Source organism: Carcharhinus amblyrhynchos, unplaced genomic scaffold, assembly GCF_965287045.1.
Source record: "Carcharhinus amblyrhynchos unplaced genomic scaffold, sCarAmb.v2.hapA scaffold_509, whole genome shotgun sequence".
NCBI classification, from domain to species: Eukaryota; Metazoa; Chordata; class Chondrichthyes; order Carcharhiniformes; family Carcharhinidae; genus Carcharhinus; species Carcharhinus amblyrhynchos.
The window spans coordinates 66,096-83,957 of NW_027650249.1; the positions used below are offsets into that span (position 1 = coordinate 66,096).

The window sequence follows — 17,862 nt, forward strand, 5'->3', positions numbered from 1 at the left end:
CAGGGACAGAGCTGTCAATCAAACAGCCCTGGGACAGAGCTGTCAATCAAACAGCTCAGGGACAGAGCTGTCAATCAAACAGCCCTGGGACAGGGCTGTCAATCAAACAGCTCAGGGACAGAGCTGTCAATCAAACAGCCCTGGGACACAGCTGTCAATCAAACAGCCCTGGGACACAGCTGTCAATCAAACGGCCCTGGGACACAGCTGTCAATCAAACGGCCCTGGGACAGAGCTGTCAATCAAACGGCCCTGGGACAGAGCTGTCAATCAAACAGCCCTGGGCTGAGCTGTCAATCAAACGCTGGCCGCGCCCTCTGGTGACGCAGCCCTACGCCACGCTCCCGGCCGCTCGGCCAATAGGGTTTGGGATGACGTGGAAGAAGGGGCGGGGGAGGAAGGTGTCAAAGGTCAAAGTCGTGCTGACGTCAGCGGAGCGGCTCGAGCTGGGCCAAGATGGCGGCGTCGGTGCTGAGGTGAAGTGGAGCCCGGAGGCGGGGAAATTTCCCATTAAACCCGGGGGTCTGGGGCCACCTCACTCCTGCTGTTTGCCGGGCAGTGAGGTTGTGGACGGGGGCCCTGGCAGGCCTTGCCTGTGGCCCGGGCTTTAACCCAGGCACCGCCATCCTGAATAGGGCTTGCTTGCTAAGTGCAGGAGGGTTCCCAACCCTCCCGGTTAGCCCGGGAGCCACAGCACTCAGCCCCCATAGCCTGCCCTTGTAAAGCCCCTCAGTGCCTGGCCAGGGGCTTTGCAGCTTCATCACCTTGCTGCGGTGGGCGTTATGAGGGCAGGGGTGGGGGGGACCTTCAGCAAAGTGGCGAAGCCGAGTTGGCAACCAGCTGGAGGAAGGAAGCCAGTCTGGAAGGAACAACTTGGCCCTAGGCTTCACCAGTGGGGTGGGGGAGGGAGGGTGCTGTTCGTGTCTGAGGCTTGTCTGGACCAATGGACCAAGAAATCCAGCAATGGCGGCACAGTGGTTAGCACTACTGCCTCAGGGTGCTAGGGACCTGGGTGGCACGGTGGTTACCACTGCTGCCTCATAGCGCTAGGGACTCAGGGTGGCACGGTGGTTAACACTGCTGCCTCACAGCATCAGGAATCTGGGTTCGATTCCAGCCTCAGCAGAACCTGCACACTCTCCCCGTGTCTGTGTGGGTTTCCTCTGGGTGCTCGAGTTTCCTCCCACAGTCTGAAAGACGTGAGGGTTAGGTGGATTGGCCAGGCTAAATTGTTCCGTAGTGTGTCAGGGGGATTAGTAAGGTAAATGCGTGGGTTTGGTGGGATTGTTAGCACAGGCTTGATGGGCTGAATGGCCTCGGTCTGCACTGTAGGGATTCTGTGATTTTCTTGCATTCTCAGCCACGACAGTGGATAGAAACATTGACAGGAGGAAGCCATTTGGCCCTTTGAGCCTGCTCCGCCATTCATTACGATCATAGCTGGTCAACTCAGTCGCCGTGTCCTGCTTTCTCCCCATAATCTTTGATCCCGTTCGCCCCCAAGTGCGATATCCAGCCGCCTCTTGAATACATTCAATGTTTTGGCATCAACTACTTCCTGTGGGAATGAATTCCACAGGCTCACCGGATGAAGAAATATCTCCTCACCTCCGTCCTAAGTGGTCTATTCCCGAATCCTCAGATCCAGTCTTGTCTCTCAAGACAAAAGGTGGTGGATTTTGAGGGCCTGCGTCGGGGCCTTTGATCACACGATGTGGGCCTTCACTCACAGTACTGAAGGGAGTGCTGCACTGTCACAAGTGCTATCTCTCAAACACGATGCTTCTCAAGGCCTTCCTGTCTGTCCTTTCAGGTCGATGTCAAGGACTCCTCTGGCAGGATAGGAAGGAGAGTAGGGAATGTTCTATCCTTTGTCCCTGGGGTCAATATTTATTACACGGTCAATATTAAACAGATGGTTGGTAATTATTAAACCAGTGCCACGGTTGGGAATTGAACCCAGTCATTAGGTGGCACTTGGTATGTGAAAGTCAGCTGCTGCATTCGCTTTGAAACAATAATGACTAACTGCACTTTCCAAAGAACTTCACTGATTATAAAACACTTTGGACTAGCTTCAGGATAAGTGGCAGTGGGTGTAGAAGGGACGTGAGGAAGAACACTTTTACACAGAGGGTGGTGGGTGCCTGGAATTCGCAGCCTGAGTTGGCGCTGAAGGCAAAGCCCCTATACTTTTTTTTAGAAAAAGTAACTGGATCTGGTTAGGGGGATTGGCCATGCTAAATTCTCCCTTAGTGTCCGAAGATGTGCAGGTCAGGTGGATTGGCCATGCTAAATTCTCCCTTAGTGTCTGAAGATGTGCAGGTTAGGTGGATTGGCCACGCTAAATTCACAGAATCCTACAGTGCAGAAGAGGCCCTTCGGCCCACTCAGTCTGCGCCGATGCACAAAAGGCTGTGATCTGCCCACCTAATCCCACTTGCCAGCACTTGGCCCGTAGCCTTGAATGTTATGGCGTGCCAGGTAGTTTTTAAAAGATGAGGCAAATTGCCCCTTAGTGTCCAAAAATGTGCAAGTTAGGAGGATTGGCCGTGCTAACTTGCCTCTTAGTGTCCATGTGAGGGTTAGAAGGATTAGTGGGGTAAATATGTTGGGTTATGGGGTAGGCCCTCAGAGTGATTCCCTGTTGGGGAGTCAGTGCAGACTTGATGGGCTGAATGGCCTCCTTCTGCACTGCAGGGATTCTATGCACCTTAAGTGCTGTCCTGTACAGAGCTATGGGCCAGGTGCAGGCAGGGCATCTGGGTGTCCCCAGGCTGGCATGGACAAGATGGGCCAAATAGGCTGCTTCTGTGCTGTAAGCCATGGTTGTGAGGTTGCAAAACGTGAGAAAAAGGTAATGGCAATACACACGTGAACAGACCGGGGTGTAGCTCCATTCTCCTGGGAGACGATGAGGATGAGTTTCTACTTCAGCCTGGCCCTCTCCTGACTTGTACGTTGCTCCTCCATCTGCTCCGAGCTCTGGGTCAGGGTGAAAGTGGCCATCCTCTAGCTGATTGGTCAGATGATGAATGTATTCACATGCTGTCTCCATTTCGCAGTGTACGATGGATTGTCCTGACCTGGGTGACTCTCTGTATCGCAACAATGCAAGCTGTGGATAGAAGTAACTTCAAAACCTGTGAACAAAGTGCATTCTGCAAGTAAGTGTTGACAAAGTGCAAGGGTCAAAATCTTTCTGAATCTGTGTTTAAGCTACCCAGTGCTCGTAGCTCACCTCCAAATGGTTCATTTATTCTCGTCAATCTTAGGCTGGTGGATAAAATATTGAGCGTTAGGGTTTTATTACATGTTTTGTGGCATCCTGACCTTGTTTGAGAGCTGGCTGTTCACTCAGACACGTACAGTTCACTGAGATTTCATGACTAGCTGCCAATTCCCTGAGTCCAAACTTGGCACTGCTGCCTCACAGCGCCAGGGACCTGGGTTTGATTCCAGCCTTGGGTCACTGTCTGTGTGGAGTCTGCACGTTCTCCCAGTGTCTGCGTGGGTTCTTCCGGTTGTTCCAGTTTCCTCCCATACGCGACAGATGTGCGGGTTAGGTAGATTGGCGGTGCTAAATTGCCCCTTTTAGTGTCACGGGGATGAGCAGGGTAAATGCATGTGGTTATGGGGATGGGGCTGGGTGGGATTGTGATCGGTGCAGACTCGAAGGGCCGAATGGCCTCCCGCAACATAAGATTCTATGACCTGTTCCTTGCCAACGTGGATGGGACTGCCACATTATACCAGCTCCAACATCACCTCCTGTTCAAGCACAACCCATCCTGACTCCCGTTATCCGACTATTCTATCATTCCCTTTATTAACTGTGAACAACACGTAATCTGATTCAGTGCTGCTGGTATCTAAATTCATACCAGCTCCCGTTTACCATCAACTTCCCTATCTCAGTAACCCCCTCCCGCCCCCTGTAAACTCCTCCAGCTCCTACACCCCCTTCGTATCTTTGTAACCTCCTCCATCCCCTACCCCCTCCCTATCTCTGTAACCTCCTCTACCCCACTGCGCACCCTCCCTATCTCTGTAACCTCCTCTACCCCCCTACGCACCCTTCCTATCTCTGTAACCTCCTCTACCTCCCTATCTCTGTAACCCCCTACGCCACCTCCCTATCTCTGTAACCCCCTACGCCACCTCCCTATCTCTGTAACCCCCTACGCCACCTCCCTATCCCTGTAACCCCCTACGCCACCTCCCTATCTCTGTAACCCCCTACGCCACCTCCCTATCTCTGTAACCCCCTACGCCACCTCCCTATCTCTGTAACCCCCTATGCCACCTCCCTATCCCTGTAACCCCCTACGCCACCTCCCTATCCCTGTAACCCCCTACGCCACCTCCCTATCCCTGTAACCCCCTACGCCACCTCCCTATCCCTGTAACCCCCTACGCCACCTCCCTATCCCTGTAACCCCCTACGCCACCTCCCTATCCCTGTAACCCCCTACGCCACCTCCCTATCCCTGTAACCCCCTACGCCACCTCCCTATCCCTGTAACCCCCTACGCCACCTCCCTATCCCTGTAACCCCCTACGCCACCTCCCTATCCCTGTAACCCCCTACACCACCTCCCTATCCCTGTAACCCCCTACGCCACCTCCCTATCCCTGTAACCCCCTACGCCACCTCCCTATCCCTGTAACCCCCTACGCCACCTCCCTATCCCTGTAACCCCCTACGCCACCTCCCTATCCCTGTAACCCCCTACGCCACCTCCCTATCTCTGTAACCCCCTACGCCACCTCCCTATCCCTGTAACCCCCTACGCCACCTCCCTATCCCTGTAACCCCCTACGCCACCTCCCTATCCCTGTAACCCCCTACGCCACCTCCCTATCCCTGTAACCCCCTACGCCACCTCCCTATCTCTGTAGGATCTGGGGCGTTGCACTGGGCTGCCTGCTGCTACCTCAGCGGCCTGGCAGGGTTGGACAGGACAGTGTTGATATCCAGCTGAACGGAGATTGTGTCTGATGTGTCTGCTGTGTGTTCCTCCCCAGGCGACAGAGGAGTATTAAACCAGAGAATTCTCCCTATCGAGCTCTCCTCAACTCTCTGGAGGTGACTGAGAAAGTGGTCAGGCTACAGCTCATTAATGAAGTGAATAAGGTGGGTGTGAATGTGCGGATCGACAGCCGAGTCTCTTGGTCTAAGATGTTTGGGCGGCACGGTGGTTGGCACTGCTGCCTCTCAGTGCCAGGGACCCGTGTTCGATTCCTGACTTGGGTCACTGTCTGTGTGGAGTCCGCACATTCTCCCCGTGTCTGCGTGGGTTTCCCCCGGTGCTCCGGTTTCCTCCCACAGTCTGAAAGACGTGTAGATTGGCTGTGCTAAATTAACCCTTAGTGCCAGGGGGACTAGCAGGGTAAATATGTGAGGTTAAGGGGATGGGGCCTGAGTGGGATTGTAGTCGGTGCAGACTTGATGGGCCGAATGGCTGCTTTCTGCACTGTAGGGATTCTATGATTCTATGTACATGGTGAATTCTCTGACCTGGGTTTCAGGTGGACGGGTCCTGTGAGGATAATCTTGAAATAATTTTGTGAGTAACCACTCTTCACTCAAAGGGTGGTGAATCTCTGGAATTCTCTGCCCGTTGAAGTGGTGGAGGCTACCTCGCTAAATATATTTAAGTCACGGGTAGATAGGTTTCTGACAGACAGGGGAATTAAGGGTTATGGGGAGAAAGCGGGAAAGTGGAACTGATCCACTTCAGATCAGCCATGATCTTATTGAATGGCGGGGCAGGCTCGAAGGGCTAGATGGCCGACTCCTGCTCCTATTTCTTATGTTCTTAACCAGAGGACCCCAAAGCCAGGCCCAACCTTTTTTATTTGTTTATGGGATATGGGCATCGCTGGCTGGGCCAGCATGTACTGCCCATCCGTTTCAGAGGGCAGTTAAGAGTCAATCACATTGCTGTGGCTCCAGAGTTACTGTAGGCCAGACCAGGTAAGGACGGCAGATTTCCTTCCCTAGAAGACATTATTGATCCAGGTGGGTTTTTCCGACAATGATTTCATGATCATCAGAAGATTCATAGAATCCTACAGCGCCGAAAGAGGCCCTTTGGCCCATCGAGTCTGCACTGAACACGATCCCACCCAGGCTCTACCCCCATATCTCTACATATTTACCCACTAATCTACGCATCTTAGGACCCTAAGGGGCAATTTTTTAGCATGGCCAATCAACCCAACCCGCACATCTTTGGACTGTGGGAAGAAATCAAAGAACTCGGACGAAACCCAGGCAGACACGAGGAGAATGTGCAAACTCCACACAGGCAGTGACCCAAGCCGGGATTCGAACCTGGGCCCCTGGAGCAGCAGTGTTAACCACTGTGCTCCCGTGCCACATTTCTTTAAATTCAAATTTCACCGTCTGCCGTGGCGGGATTCGAACTCGGGTCCCCAGAACATCACCCTAGGTCACTGGATTACCAGTCCAATGACAATACCACTGTGCCACCGCCTCCCCATGCTTGACAGCGTAGACTGAGGAAAGAAACCATTTCCACTGGCAGGAGGGGTGGGTAACCCGATTTAAAATAATTGATGAAGGATGCTGGGGAAACAAGAACAATTCTTTTGATCGTAGGATCCCGACAGTGCAAAAGGAGGCCATTCAGCCCATCGAATCTGCACCGACCACCCAAGCCCTATTCACACAACCCCACACGTTTACCCTAGCTAATCCCCCTAACACAAAGGGCCAACTTAGCATGGCCAATCCACCTAACCAGCACATCTTTCAGACTGCGGGAGGAAACTGGAGTACCCGGAGGAAACCCACGCAGGCACAGGGAGAACATGCAGACTCCACACAGACAGTGATCCAAGACCGGGAATCGAACCTGGGTACCTGGAGCTGTGAGGCAGTAGTGCTAATCTCTGTGCCCCAAACCTGTGTGAAATGGTTACCTCCCTTAAAGAACCAGTACAGGAACAATGGGTTGAATGGTCGTCTCCTGTTCTTTATGTTCTGAGATCTGGAAGTATTTGAAAGAGATCAGCCATGAAGGAACAGGCTTGAGGGGTTGAATTGCCAATGTCCGTTCCTGATTCCTACAGAAATAGAAGTGGATATTTTTAGTTGGAACCCACTTACTTTTATTGACAAATATTTTCCCCAGTCCCCCTCACCACCGGAATTGCTTTATTATTGTCACATGTATTAGCATCTCGTGAAAAGTATTGTCCCTTGTGTGCTATACAAAGCATACTGTTCATAGAGAAGGAAAGGAGAGAGTGCAGAATGTAGTGTTACAGTCACAGCGAGGGTGTAGAGAAAGATCAACTTAATGCGAGGTAGGTCCATTCAGAAGTCTGACAGCAGCAGGGAAGAAGCTGTTCTTGAGTCGGTCGGTACGGGACCTCGGACTTTTTATCTTTTTCCCGACGGAAGAAGGTGGAAGAGAGAATGTCCAGGGTGCGTGGGGCCCTTGATTATGCTGGCTGCTTTTCCAAGGCAGTGGGAAGTGTAGACAGAGTCAATGGATGGGAGGCTGGTTTGTGTGATGGATTGGGCTACATTCACGACCTTCTGTAGTTCCTTGCGGTCTTGGGCAGAGCAGGAGCCCAGACCAAGCTGTGATACAACCAGAAAGGATGCTTTCTCCAACAGAGCGTCAGATCCAAACTCCCCTTTTCTTTGGATGGTCAGGAAAAGCCCCAAACCCTTCATCCTTTACCAGGATGTTTTACCTTTGCCTTTGCCCCTGGGTGGTCAGATCCTCCATCTCCCAGAAAATCCATCTGTCTCTGCCGACTTGGAGTGGCCGGAGTTGGGGAGGGAGGAAAGGCCAGTGCAGAAACGATGGAAGTAACAAGGGATGTGAGTAAAGATCACTAACCAGCCCGGCAAGTGTGTCCGACACTTAAACACTTGATCGAGGAACTGAACAAACTTCACACTGTCTACAAAGCAAGACAGCAATTTGGGTTGGGATTACTTGTCTGCCTGTCTTGCCCAGACCCTGCTGGAGTTGTATACAAACGTCAGTGTGTGTTTGGGTCTTTTGCAGGTTCCACTTCTACTTGAGGTGTTCGGCCTTCAAGGGAATATGACTAGGATTAAAATTAATGAGTTGAATCCATTGAAGCCACGATATGAAGTGCGGGATGTGTTACTACAAGATCCACCTACTGTACCGTAAGTTACTGGACTTTTTGTTTCAGATCTTTTTTCAGTCTACAAATAATTCCTCACCTTTGGTGAAGTCACTGTCCAAGATGAAATATCTGTTTGTCGAGGCAACTTGAAAATACCCAGATGTTGCTGTCTTTGAACTAAGTGGCATTAATCCGGGGGAGTGAAGACAGTGCTGGGTATTCAGCGCTCAGGGTGGGGGCGGCACGGTGACATAGTGGTTAGCACTGTTGCCTCACTGCACCAGTGATCTGGGTTCAATTCCCAGCTGGGGTCACTGCCTGTGCAGACTCCGCACATTCTCCCCGTGTCTGCGTGGGTTTCCTCCCACAGTCCAAAGATGTGCGGATTAGCTGGATTGGCCATGCTAAATTGTCCCTTAGTATCTCAGGATGTGTAGGTTAGGTGGATTGGCTGTGCTAAATTGTTCCTTAATGTCCAAAGATGTGCAGGTTGGGTGGATTGGCCACGCTAAATTGCCCCTTAGTGTCCAAAGATGTGCGGATTAGGTGGATTGGCCATGCTAAATTGTCCCTTAGTGTCCAAAAATGAGCAGATTAGGTGGATTGGCCATGCTAAATTGTCCCTTAGTGTCCAAAGATGTGCAGGTTGGGGGGATTGGCCATGCTAAATTGTCCCTTAGTGTCCAAAGATGAGCAGATTAGGTGGATTGGCCATGCTAAATTGTCCCTTAGTGTCCAAAAATGAGCAGATTAGGTGGATTGGCCATGCTAAGTGCAGAGAGGAGGAATGGGTCAAGGTAGGATGCTCTTTGAGAATTGGTACATACCCAATGGGCTGAAATGCCTCCTGCACTGTAGGGATTCTGTGGTTCTAAATATAGCTGTACGGTTCCCTGTTCAACAGTAAATCACTGTCCCTGTGCAGCCAGTGGGCGTTTGACTGGGGCACTGAGAGAACGGGTCTGGGTGAGTTTTAAATCGAGCCAGCCACAATGATGATAAAACTCTGCGCTTTCGGCTTTCAGCTTAACGGTTGTGGGGAAGGACGAAGGCAGCGTGGAGCTGAGCTTCGGAAACCAGCTTTACAAACTGATCATCACGTCCAAGCCTTTCAGAATGGACATTATGACTGGGAACGAGCTGCTGCTGAGTATAAACTCCCGGGGCCTGATGGTGTTCGAGCACTTACGGAAGAGGAAGGACTCGTGAGTACCTGGCTGCCTCGGTTAGAGGAGAATAAAAACATCCCAGGGTGGGAAAAATACACCAACTGTACCCTCTGGCCCTCTCTCCCTGCACTGTACGGGCTGGGGGAAATGAAGGGAGTTCCTTCTCTCCTGTACCCTCTGGCCCTCTCTCCCCACATTGTACGGGCTGGGGGAAATGAAGGGAGTTCCTTCTCTCCTGTACCCTCTGGCCCTCTCTCCCCACACTGTATGGGCTGGGGGAAATGAAGGGAGTTCCTTCTCTCCTGTACCCTCTGGCCCTCTCTCCCCACACTGTACGGGCTGGGGGAAATGAAGGGAATTCCTTCTCTCCCGTACCCTCTGGCCCTCTCTCCCCACATTGTATGGGCTGGGGGAAATGAAGGGAGTTCCTTCTCTCCTGTACCCTCTGGCCCTCTCTCCCCACACTGTACGGGCTGGGGGAAATGAAGGGAATTCCTTCTCTCCCGTACCCTCTGGCCCTCTCTCCCCACATTGTACGGGCTGGGGGAAATGAAGGGAGTTCCTTCTCTCCTGTACCCTCTGGCCCTCTCTCCCCACACTGTACGGGCTGGGGGAAATGAAGGGAGTTCCTTCTCTCCTGTACCCTCTGGCCCTCTCTCCCCACACTGTACGGGCTGGGGGAATGAAGGGAGTTCCTTCTCCCCGTACCCTCTGGCCCTCTCTCCCCGCAGCGTGCAGGCTGAGGGAAATGAAGGGAGTTCCTTCTCTCCTGTACCCTCTGGCCCCCTCTCCCTGCACTGTACAAATGAAGGAAGTTCCTCCTCTCCTGTTTCCACAAAGATTTTCATTATTTGACCCAGCAGAATAGTGTGTGCGGTGGCTCCAGAGCCCTATTTCCTCCAAATCCTTTACCTGTGACTGTTCTGTTCTAACTTGCTCCCTCATGGGCTTGCGGTAGTCCTGCTGTTATCTGACCATTTTACTGATTCATTGCTCATTGGCTGTCTGTCAATTAGCCCATCTGCGTTTATCCTCCTCCTGACTAAACACTCCTAATCGCACCTTGTCCTCTCATCTGCCTGGCCAGTCTAATCTCGACGTGGCTTTTTATCTGTGACGGAACCTGGGGTTGAAAACTTGCAGCCCCATTGCTCCCTCTATTCCCCGGAAATTCTATCCTGCCTCCTTGTGTTGGAATCTTGTATCTCTTTCCCCTTGTTCTGGACCCCCTCGGTTACTGGGGAGAGTTTTGCTTCTGCCCCGTTTTAGACCCCCCCACGCTCTCTGTCTCCTGTGTAAACGGTCCTGGTTTCTCTGGCCTATCCTTTGGGATTTATATCTCCTCCAAGTGGGCAGCAGCTGGCTGAGTGAAGCTGCCCTGTGCAGAGTGAAGCCTCTTCCTTAGCTCTTGCCTGCGTTTTTATTTGAAGCGTTCTCTGTGGTTCCCCTCTGACTGAGCTGTTTATCACCTGTCCTAACTTCCTCCGCTGGTTCAGGCTGGGGTTTAGGTTGATTAGAGTGCTGCTGGGTGGGACGTACAAGTTATTCCCCTCTGTGTAGCGGCCGGATTGGCTGAGATGGGCCCCGTCCGAGAGGATGGGGCCCGCTCCCTGCCTGATTGCTGGATTTTTCTCACCCGTTTTTTTTTTCTGCCGTGAATTGCTGTGGTGTCGACTTAGTGTTTGTGTGAACGTCCTGTCTTGTCTGTAGACCTGTTATCGGAACGGGGTCAGCTGGTCTCTCTCCTTTTCAGCTATTGGGTCGCTCCCAGTCACGTCCTCTCTTTAGCCCCTTTCATTCTTGGGAGGTGGGCGGGGTGCAGAAGCCGCTCTGTTTGTTCGATTCCAGTGGACCCCCCCCCCCATCAGTCAGTGACTGCAGCCCAAGGTGTAGGGAAAGGGGGCAGGTGGGGTTGAGTGTGGGGGGATAAGGAAAGGGGGCAGGTGGGGTTGTGTGTGGGGGGGTAAGGAAAGGGGGCAGGTGGGGTTGAGTGTGTGGGGGGGATAAGCAAAGGGGGCAGGTGGGGTTGAGTGTGGGGGGGGATTAGGAAAGGGGGCAGGTGGGGTTGAGTGTGGGGGGGGATAAGGAAAGGGGGCAGGTGGGGTTGAGTGGGGGGGATAAGGAAAGGGGGCAGGCGGGGTTGAGTGTGGGGGGGTAAGGAAAGGGGGCAGGTGGGGTTGTGTGTGGGGGGGGGATAAGGAAAGGGGGCAGGTGGGGTTGAGTGTGGGGGGGTAAGGAAAGGGGGCAGGTGGGGTTGTGTGTGGGGGGGGGATAAGGAAAGGGGGCAGGTGGGGTTGAGTGTGGGGGGGGGATAAGGAAAGGGGGCAGGTGGGGTTGAGTGGGGGGGGGGAATAAGGAAAGGGGGCAGGTGGGGTTGAGTGTGGGGGGGATAAGGAAAGGGGGCAGGTGGGGTTGAGTGTGTGGGGGGGATAAGCAAAGGGGGCAGGTGGGGTTGAGTGTGGGGGGGGATTAGGAAAGGGGGCAGGTGGGGTTGAGTGGGGGGGATAAGGAAAGGGGGCAGGCGGGGTTGAGTGTGGGGGGGTAAGGAAAGGGGGCAGGTGGGGTGTGTGTGGGGGGGGGGATAAGGAAAGGGGGCAGGTGGGGTTGTTGTGTGGGGGGGGGATAAGGAAAGGGGGCAGGTGGGGTTGAGTGTGGGGGGGGATAAGGAAAGGGGGCAGGTGGGGTTGAGTGGGGGGGGGTAAGGAAAGGGGGCAGGAGGGGTTGAGTGTGGGGGGGGGGGTAAGGAAAGGGGGCAGGTGGGGTTGAGTGTGGGGGGGTAAGGAAAGGGGGCAGGTGGGGTTGAGTGTGGGGGGGTAAGGAAGGGGGCAGGTGAGGTTGAGTGTGGGGGGGGGGATAAGGAAAGGGGGCAGGTGGGGTTGAGTGTGGGGGGGGTAAGGAAAGGGGGCAGGTGGGGTTGAGTGTGGGGGGGGGATAAGGAAAGGGGGCAGGTGGGGTTGAGTGTGGGGGGGGGGGTTGAGTGTGGGGGGGGGTAAGGAAAGGGGGCAGGCGGGGTTGAGTGTGGGGGGGGGATAAGGAAAGGGGGCAGGCGGGGTTGAGTGTGGGGGGGGGATAAGGAAAGGGGGGCAGGTGGGGTTGAGTGTGGGGGGGGGTAAGGAAAGGGGCAGGCGGGGTTGTGTGTGGGGGGGGATTAGGAAAGGGGGGCAGGTGGGGTTGTGTGTGGGGGGGGATTAGGAAAGGGGGGCAGGTGGGGTTGTGTGTGGGGGGGGTAAGGAAAGGGGGCAGGCGGGGTTGAGTGTGGGGGGGGGGTAAGGAAAGGGGGCAGGCGGGGTTGAGTGTGGGGGGGGGATAAGGAAAGGGGGCAGGTGGGGTTGAGTTTGGGGGGGATAAGGAAAGGGGGCAGGTGGGGTTGTGTGTGGGGGGGGATTAGGAAAGGGGGCAGGTGGGGTTGTGTGTGGGGGGGGGTAGGAAAGGGGCAGGCGGGGTTGAGTGTGGGGGGGATAAGGAAAGGGGGCAGGTGGGGTTGAGTGTGGGGGGGGGATTAGGAAAGGGGGCAGGCGGGGTTGAGTGTGGGGGGGATAAGGAAAGGGGGCAGGTGGGGTTGAGTGTGGGGGGGGATTAGGAAAGGGGGCAGGTGGGGTTGAGTGTGGGGGGGGATTAGGAAAGGGGGCAGGTGGGGTTGAGTGTGGGGGGGAGGAATAAGGAAAGGGGCAGGTGTAGTTCTGGGGATGGGGCAGTGCCTTGGAAACTCTGCCTGTGTTGGGAATGACTTTGTTTAATTGCCAAACCCGTCACTGCAACCTCCCGACAATATCCCTGTCAGTCTATCCCAATCTCTGCTTCCCCCTACATTTAGCCTTGGGAGGGGGGGGGGATCAGGATATTGAATTTGATGATCAAAATGAATGGCTGGAGCAGGCTGGAAGGGCCAAATGGCCTCCTCTTGCTCCTGCGGAGTGCTGTGTGGCCCCAGTAGCTGTGGAGGTGCAAGAGACGGGCAGATTATTTCCACTCCCACCACCCCCCCCCCTCCTCCGCTGTTGTCTGGTAGAAAGCATTGTGTAAACTTCTTAGTGTTTTACTGTCTGAACAACATCAACTGAAACTCACGTTTTGTTCTTTTTTTTTGTTATTTTATTCCATTTGTTTCTTCCTCTTTTTTGCAACCCTCCTCTCTTAGTTACACGGAAAAAATTAGTAGCACAGTCGGTAGCATGTGGAGTAAGATCAAGAACGTGTTCATTAGGTAAATGATGCACCAACGCTGTCTTTCTAGTCCTGGTTTGTGCACCTAATGATTCCACTGCTTAGGGTTGCAACGATATCCGAGTAATGTGCCACATTCAAACAGCTTCACACACCTCGTCGCTATAAACCTCCCCTTCGAAATCTCTTAATTCGATTTTAAAACATGCAATCGAATGTCTGGTCTTTCCATGGGGCACTTTACCCCCCCCCCCCCCCCCCCCACCCCGGGACCAGACAGAAGGTGAGGTGAAAATCCCTCGAGCAATGGGAGAAGTTTGGGAACTGTATCTACAGAGAACTGCCTTTCTCCTCCTCCTCTGCACCGCACTCGCTCCTCGATACATCTTCCTTCGTTCCCAATGCATGTGCACTTTCTGTTTTTTTGCCTTGCACTCTGCGGAAGCGCTAACAAGGCTGAGTGAAACACCTAACGCAGCAAACGTTTTATTTTGTAGAGTGGTCCCTCACTTTGCGATGGTACAGGATGTTCTGAGGTTGGCGTGGATGGGAGGGGGTGGATCGGGTTAGCTATGAGTTGGAACAGGGTCATTCATTCTCTCAATCGGTTCCCAGTCTAATTGGCGGGAGGGAGGGTGATGCTGAGCGGATACCAGAGCTGCATCTACCCACCACAGGGAGGTTTAAAGTTTATCAGTGTCACAAGTAGGCTTACATTAACACTGCAATGAAGTTACTGTGAAAATCCCCTAGTCGCCACACTCTGGCACCTGTTCGGGTTACACTGAGGGAGAATTTAGCATGGCCAGTGCACCCTAACCAGCACATCTTTCAGATCGTGGGAGGAAATCAGAGCACCCGGAGGAAACCCACGGGAGAACTCCACAGAGATAGTGACCCAAGCTGGGAATCAAACCTGAATTCCTGGCACTGTGAGGCAGCAGTGCTAACCGCTGTGTCGTGTGTGAGGAGAGAATGGTAAATGTTGGATTGCCTCACTTGGTTTTGTGGGATAGCTGTTTGGAGAGGGAGATTTGGAAAGTGGAACTGAGCCACGACAGATCAGCCATGATCTGCGGGGCAGGCTCGAAGGGCTAGATGGCCTACTCCTGCTCCTATTTCTTATGTTCTTAAATGTCCTGTTCCGCTCCGAGTCCAGTGATTGACTGAAGTGTAACTCAGCACGGCTATCCTGCTACATTGAGGCCTCCATCAGCATCAATAGCTTAAATCCCTCCCTGATAATAGTCTCTCGCTCTCTCTCTCTTGCGCACTCCATGTTATCACTGGCTGGCTTGTGATATTACAGAGGGGAGGTGGGGCAGTCCATTACAACATTCACAGGTTGAGGTAGTGGGCGGCACAGTGGTTAGCGCTGCTGCCTCACAGCGCCAGGGACTTGGATTCGATTCCCGGCTTGGGTCACTGCCTGTGCAGAGTCTGCATGTTCTCCCCATGTCTGCGTGGGTTTCCTCCGGGTGCTCCGGTTTCCTCCCACAGTCTGAAAGCCATCCTGGTTGGGGTGGATTGGCCGTGCTAAATTCTCTCTGAGAGCCCGAACAAGTGCCGGAGTGTGGCGACTAGGGGATTTTCACAGTAACTTCATTGCAGTGTTAATGTAAGCCTACTTGTGACACTTACAATTAAACCTTACTTTTTATTTTACCTGTTCCAGTTGTTCCAAACTCTTAAGGGCGAGATCCCTGGGTGGTGATTGGTGTCGATGGGACCTGGGCATATTCGCTTTTCTTTTATATCTTTAGTAGCGGAAAGCAAAAGGAATTTGTCTCTTTCTCTGTGGAAACTGCGGCTGAAGTGTGTAATCTTCAGTTTGAACTGAATCTGGGGCTGAACGAGCTTTGATGGACAGCTTGAAAAGGAACTGCAGAGAGGCTTCGACTAATCCAGTGTCACCGTACTTTTACACTCAGAGCTCCTGATGCCATCGTGATGCTGGAAATTGGGATGCAGGGGGCGGGCAGTTTTGCCCATTAGATTTGGGGTTATCTCCTCCCCCAGTTGCTGACTGCATTCAGCTCTGCGTTGGTTTTAACTCCCAGATTGTTACCTGATTGCTCTGCTTTCCTGCTTGCGGTTATAATCAGTTTACTAACTCTTGCTTGTTTGCTCTTTAATCCTTTTCTCTGTCTGGGTTGATGGTAAAGCATTCGCTTGTGCCACTTGCGAATGCTCTCGCGCTCTCCAGGGAAGTGTACTGCGTCCGTCCTGAGCTGTGTGCGGCAGTGTATTGCTTCCCTCGCCACGGCTGCTGATGTCTTTGCTCCTCCTGCTATCCTTCCCTTCCCTTCCCTTCTTCCAAGAATGTTGGCTGCCTGCTGGTGTCTGGTTCCATTGGTGTGCCTCAGTCCGGTGTGCCAGGGTCAGCGGTGAGCAATGTGGCTGCTTGTCTGGGTCATTTGGTATCTGTGTGGGAACAGGAGCCTTGGCTCATTGAGTGCCTTTACCCTGGCTGCACCACTGATGACGTGACGGTAGAGGTATATGGAGCTCACTTTACTGCACCTCTGTCTCTGCATTAAACCGCGCTGGGCTTGGTTGAGGTGTGTCAATGTTGGGGGGGGGGGGGGGGGGGGGGGGCAGTTGGGAGGGAGGAGGTGGGAGTGGAAAGGAGCCAGTTTGGGCACAGTGTCTGAAGCTACAGCTAAACCTTTCACAACACTATCGCTGCAGCCCTAAGGTTCAAAACGGCAATCTGCTGCTTCTAACTGTTCTGTGACTCGAGAGTGAAGCTGTAAGTGAGTGCTGCTCCGTCCCCGATGGGTGACACTCTCCCTGCGTTTGTCAGTCCGCAGGTTCGGTTTAAATCTGTTAAAGTGGTTCTGTTGCGGTGGCCCAATTTGAGGAATAGCTAGCTGTGACGCCCCACCCTGCTTTTATTTAAAACAGCAGTTATAATTCACTTGCGGTTTTGCCAAGTGTGATATTGAATTCTCTTTAGTGTTCAGAGGCATGGTAAGTGGAAGGTGTCTGAGTAGGTGTACCACTCTGTATTTGCTTTACTGAGCAGGTGTACCATTCTCTGTATTTGCCTTACTGAGCAGGTGTACCACTCTCTGTATTTGCCTTACTGAGCAGGTGTACCACTCTCTGTATTTGTTTTACTGAGCAGGTGTACCGCTCTGTATTTGCCTTACTGAGTAGGTGTACCACTCTCTGTATTTGCTTTACTGAGCAGGTGTACCACTCTCTCTATTTGCTTTACTGAGCAGGTGTACCATTCTCTGTATTTGCCTTACTGAGCAGGTGTACCACTCTCTGTATTTGCCTTACTGAGCAGGTGTACCATTCTCTGTATTTGCCTTACTGAGCAGGCGTACCACTCTCTGTATTTGCTTTACTGAGTCAAGTATGCTCCAGCGTTCTGAGTCCTGGTCATTCATGGCTGTGTTTGCTAGTCTTGGGCCTGACGTATCACAAAGTGTGATGGTGCTGGACTGAGGAGAGGGGGAGACCTAACCAGCAATGGCTCTGAGGGGCGCCTCTGTCTTTGGTATTCCAGTCCAGAGTACAGTTGACTTGTTTTGGGCATTGCCACAAGAGCGACGGTGTACGGCAGAGGTCCTCACCTCAGTCGTGTGAGCAATGCCCTAAATAAGACAGTAAGATATAGGAGTAGAATGTGACCCATCGAGTCTGCTCCGCCATTGAATCATGGCTGATATTTTTCTCATCCCCATTCTCCTGCCTTTTCTCCATAACCCCTGATCCCCTTATTAATCAAGAACCTATCTATCTCTGTCTTAAAGACACTCAATGACCCGGCCTCCACAGCCTTCTGTGGCAAAGAGTTCCACAGATTCCCCACCCTCTGGCTGAAGAAATTCCTCCTCATCTCTGTTTTAAAGGATTGTCCCTTTAGCCTGAGGTTTTGCCTTCTGGTTCTAGTTTTTCCTACTAGTGGAAACATCCTCTCCACGTCCACTCTATCCGGGCCTCGCAGTATCCTGTAAGTTGTAATAAGATCCCCCCCTCATCCTTCTGAACTCAACGAGTACAGACCCAGAGTCCTCAACCGTTCCTCATCTGACAAGCTCTTCATTCCAGGGATCATTCTTGTGAATCTCCTCTGGACCCTTTCCAAGGCCGGCACGTCCTTTCTTAGATATGGTGCCCAAAACTGCTCACAAATTCTGTGAAATCTGTCTTGACATTTAACTCCAAATGTTTCCAAACTTAACCTCAACTTCCCTCCCTGGGAAGGAAATGACATTGCTGACTGGTTTTACTATTAACACACAACTGGAGCACTGTGTGCAGTTCTGGCCTCCACATTATAGGAAGGGTGTGATCGCACTGGAAGCGGGTGCAGAGGAGATTCACCAGGATGCTGCCTGGGATGGAGCGTTTAAGTTATGAAGAGAGATTG

At 52.8% G+C, this 17,862-nt stretch overlaps 1 protein-coding gene across 1 annotated transcript in view; it reads left to right on the plus strand.

Annotated features, from left to right (window-relative positions):
- Window positions 1–401: 401 nt before the first annotated feature.
- Window positions 402–17,862, plus strand: part of LOC145339507 (neutral alpha-glucosidase AB-like) — a 44,944-nt gene continuing 27,483 nt past the window's right edge. The window contains 6 exon segments of the mRNA XM_080183985.1: window positions 402–476; window positions 3,066–3,167; window positions 5,029–5,137; window positions 8,055–8,182; window positions 9,168–9,347; window positions 13,450–13,515. Coding sequence (XP_080040111.1) covers window positions 457–476; window positions 3,066–3,167; window positions 5,029–5,137; window positions 8,055–8,182; window positions 9,168–9,347; window positions 13,450–13,515 — 605 coding nt within the window. The 5' untranslated portion in view covers window positions 402–456.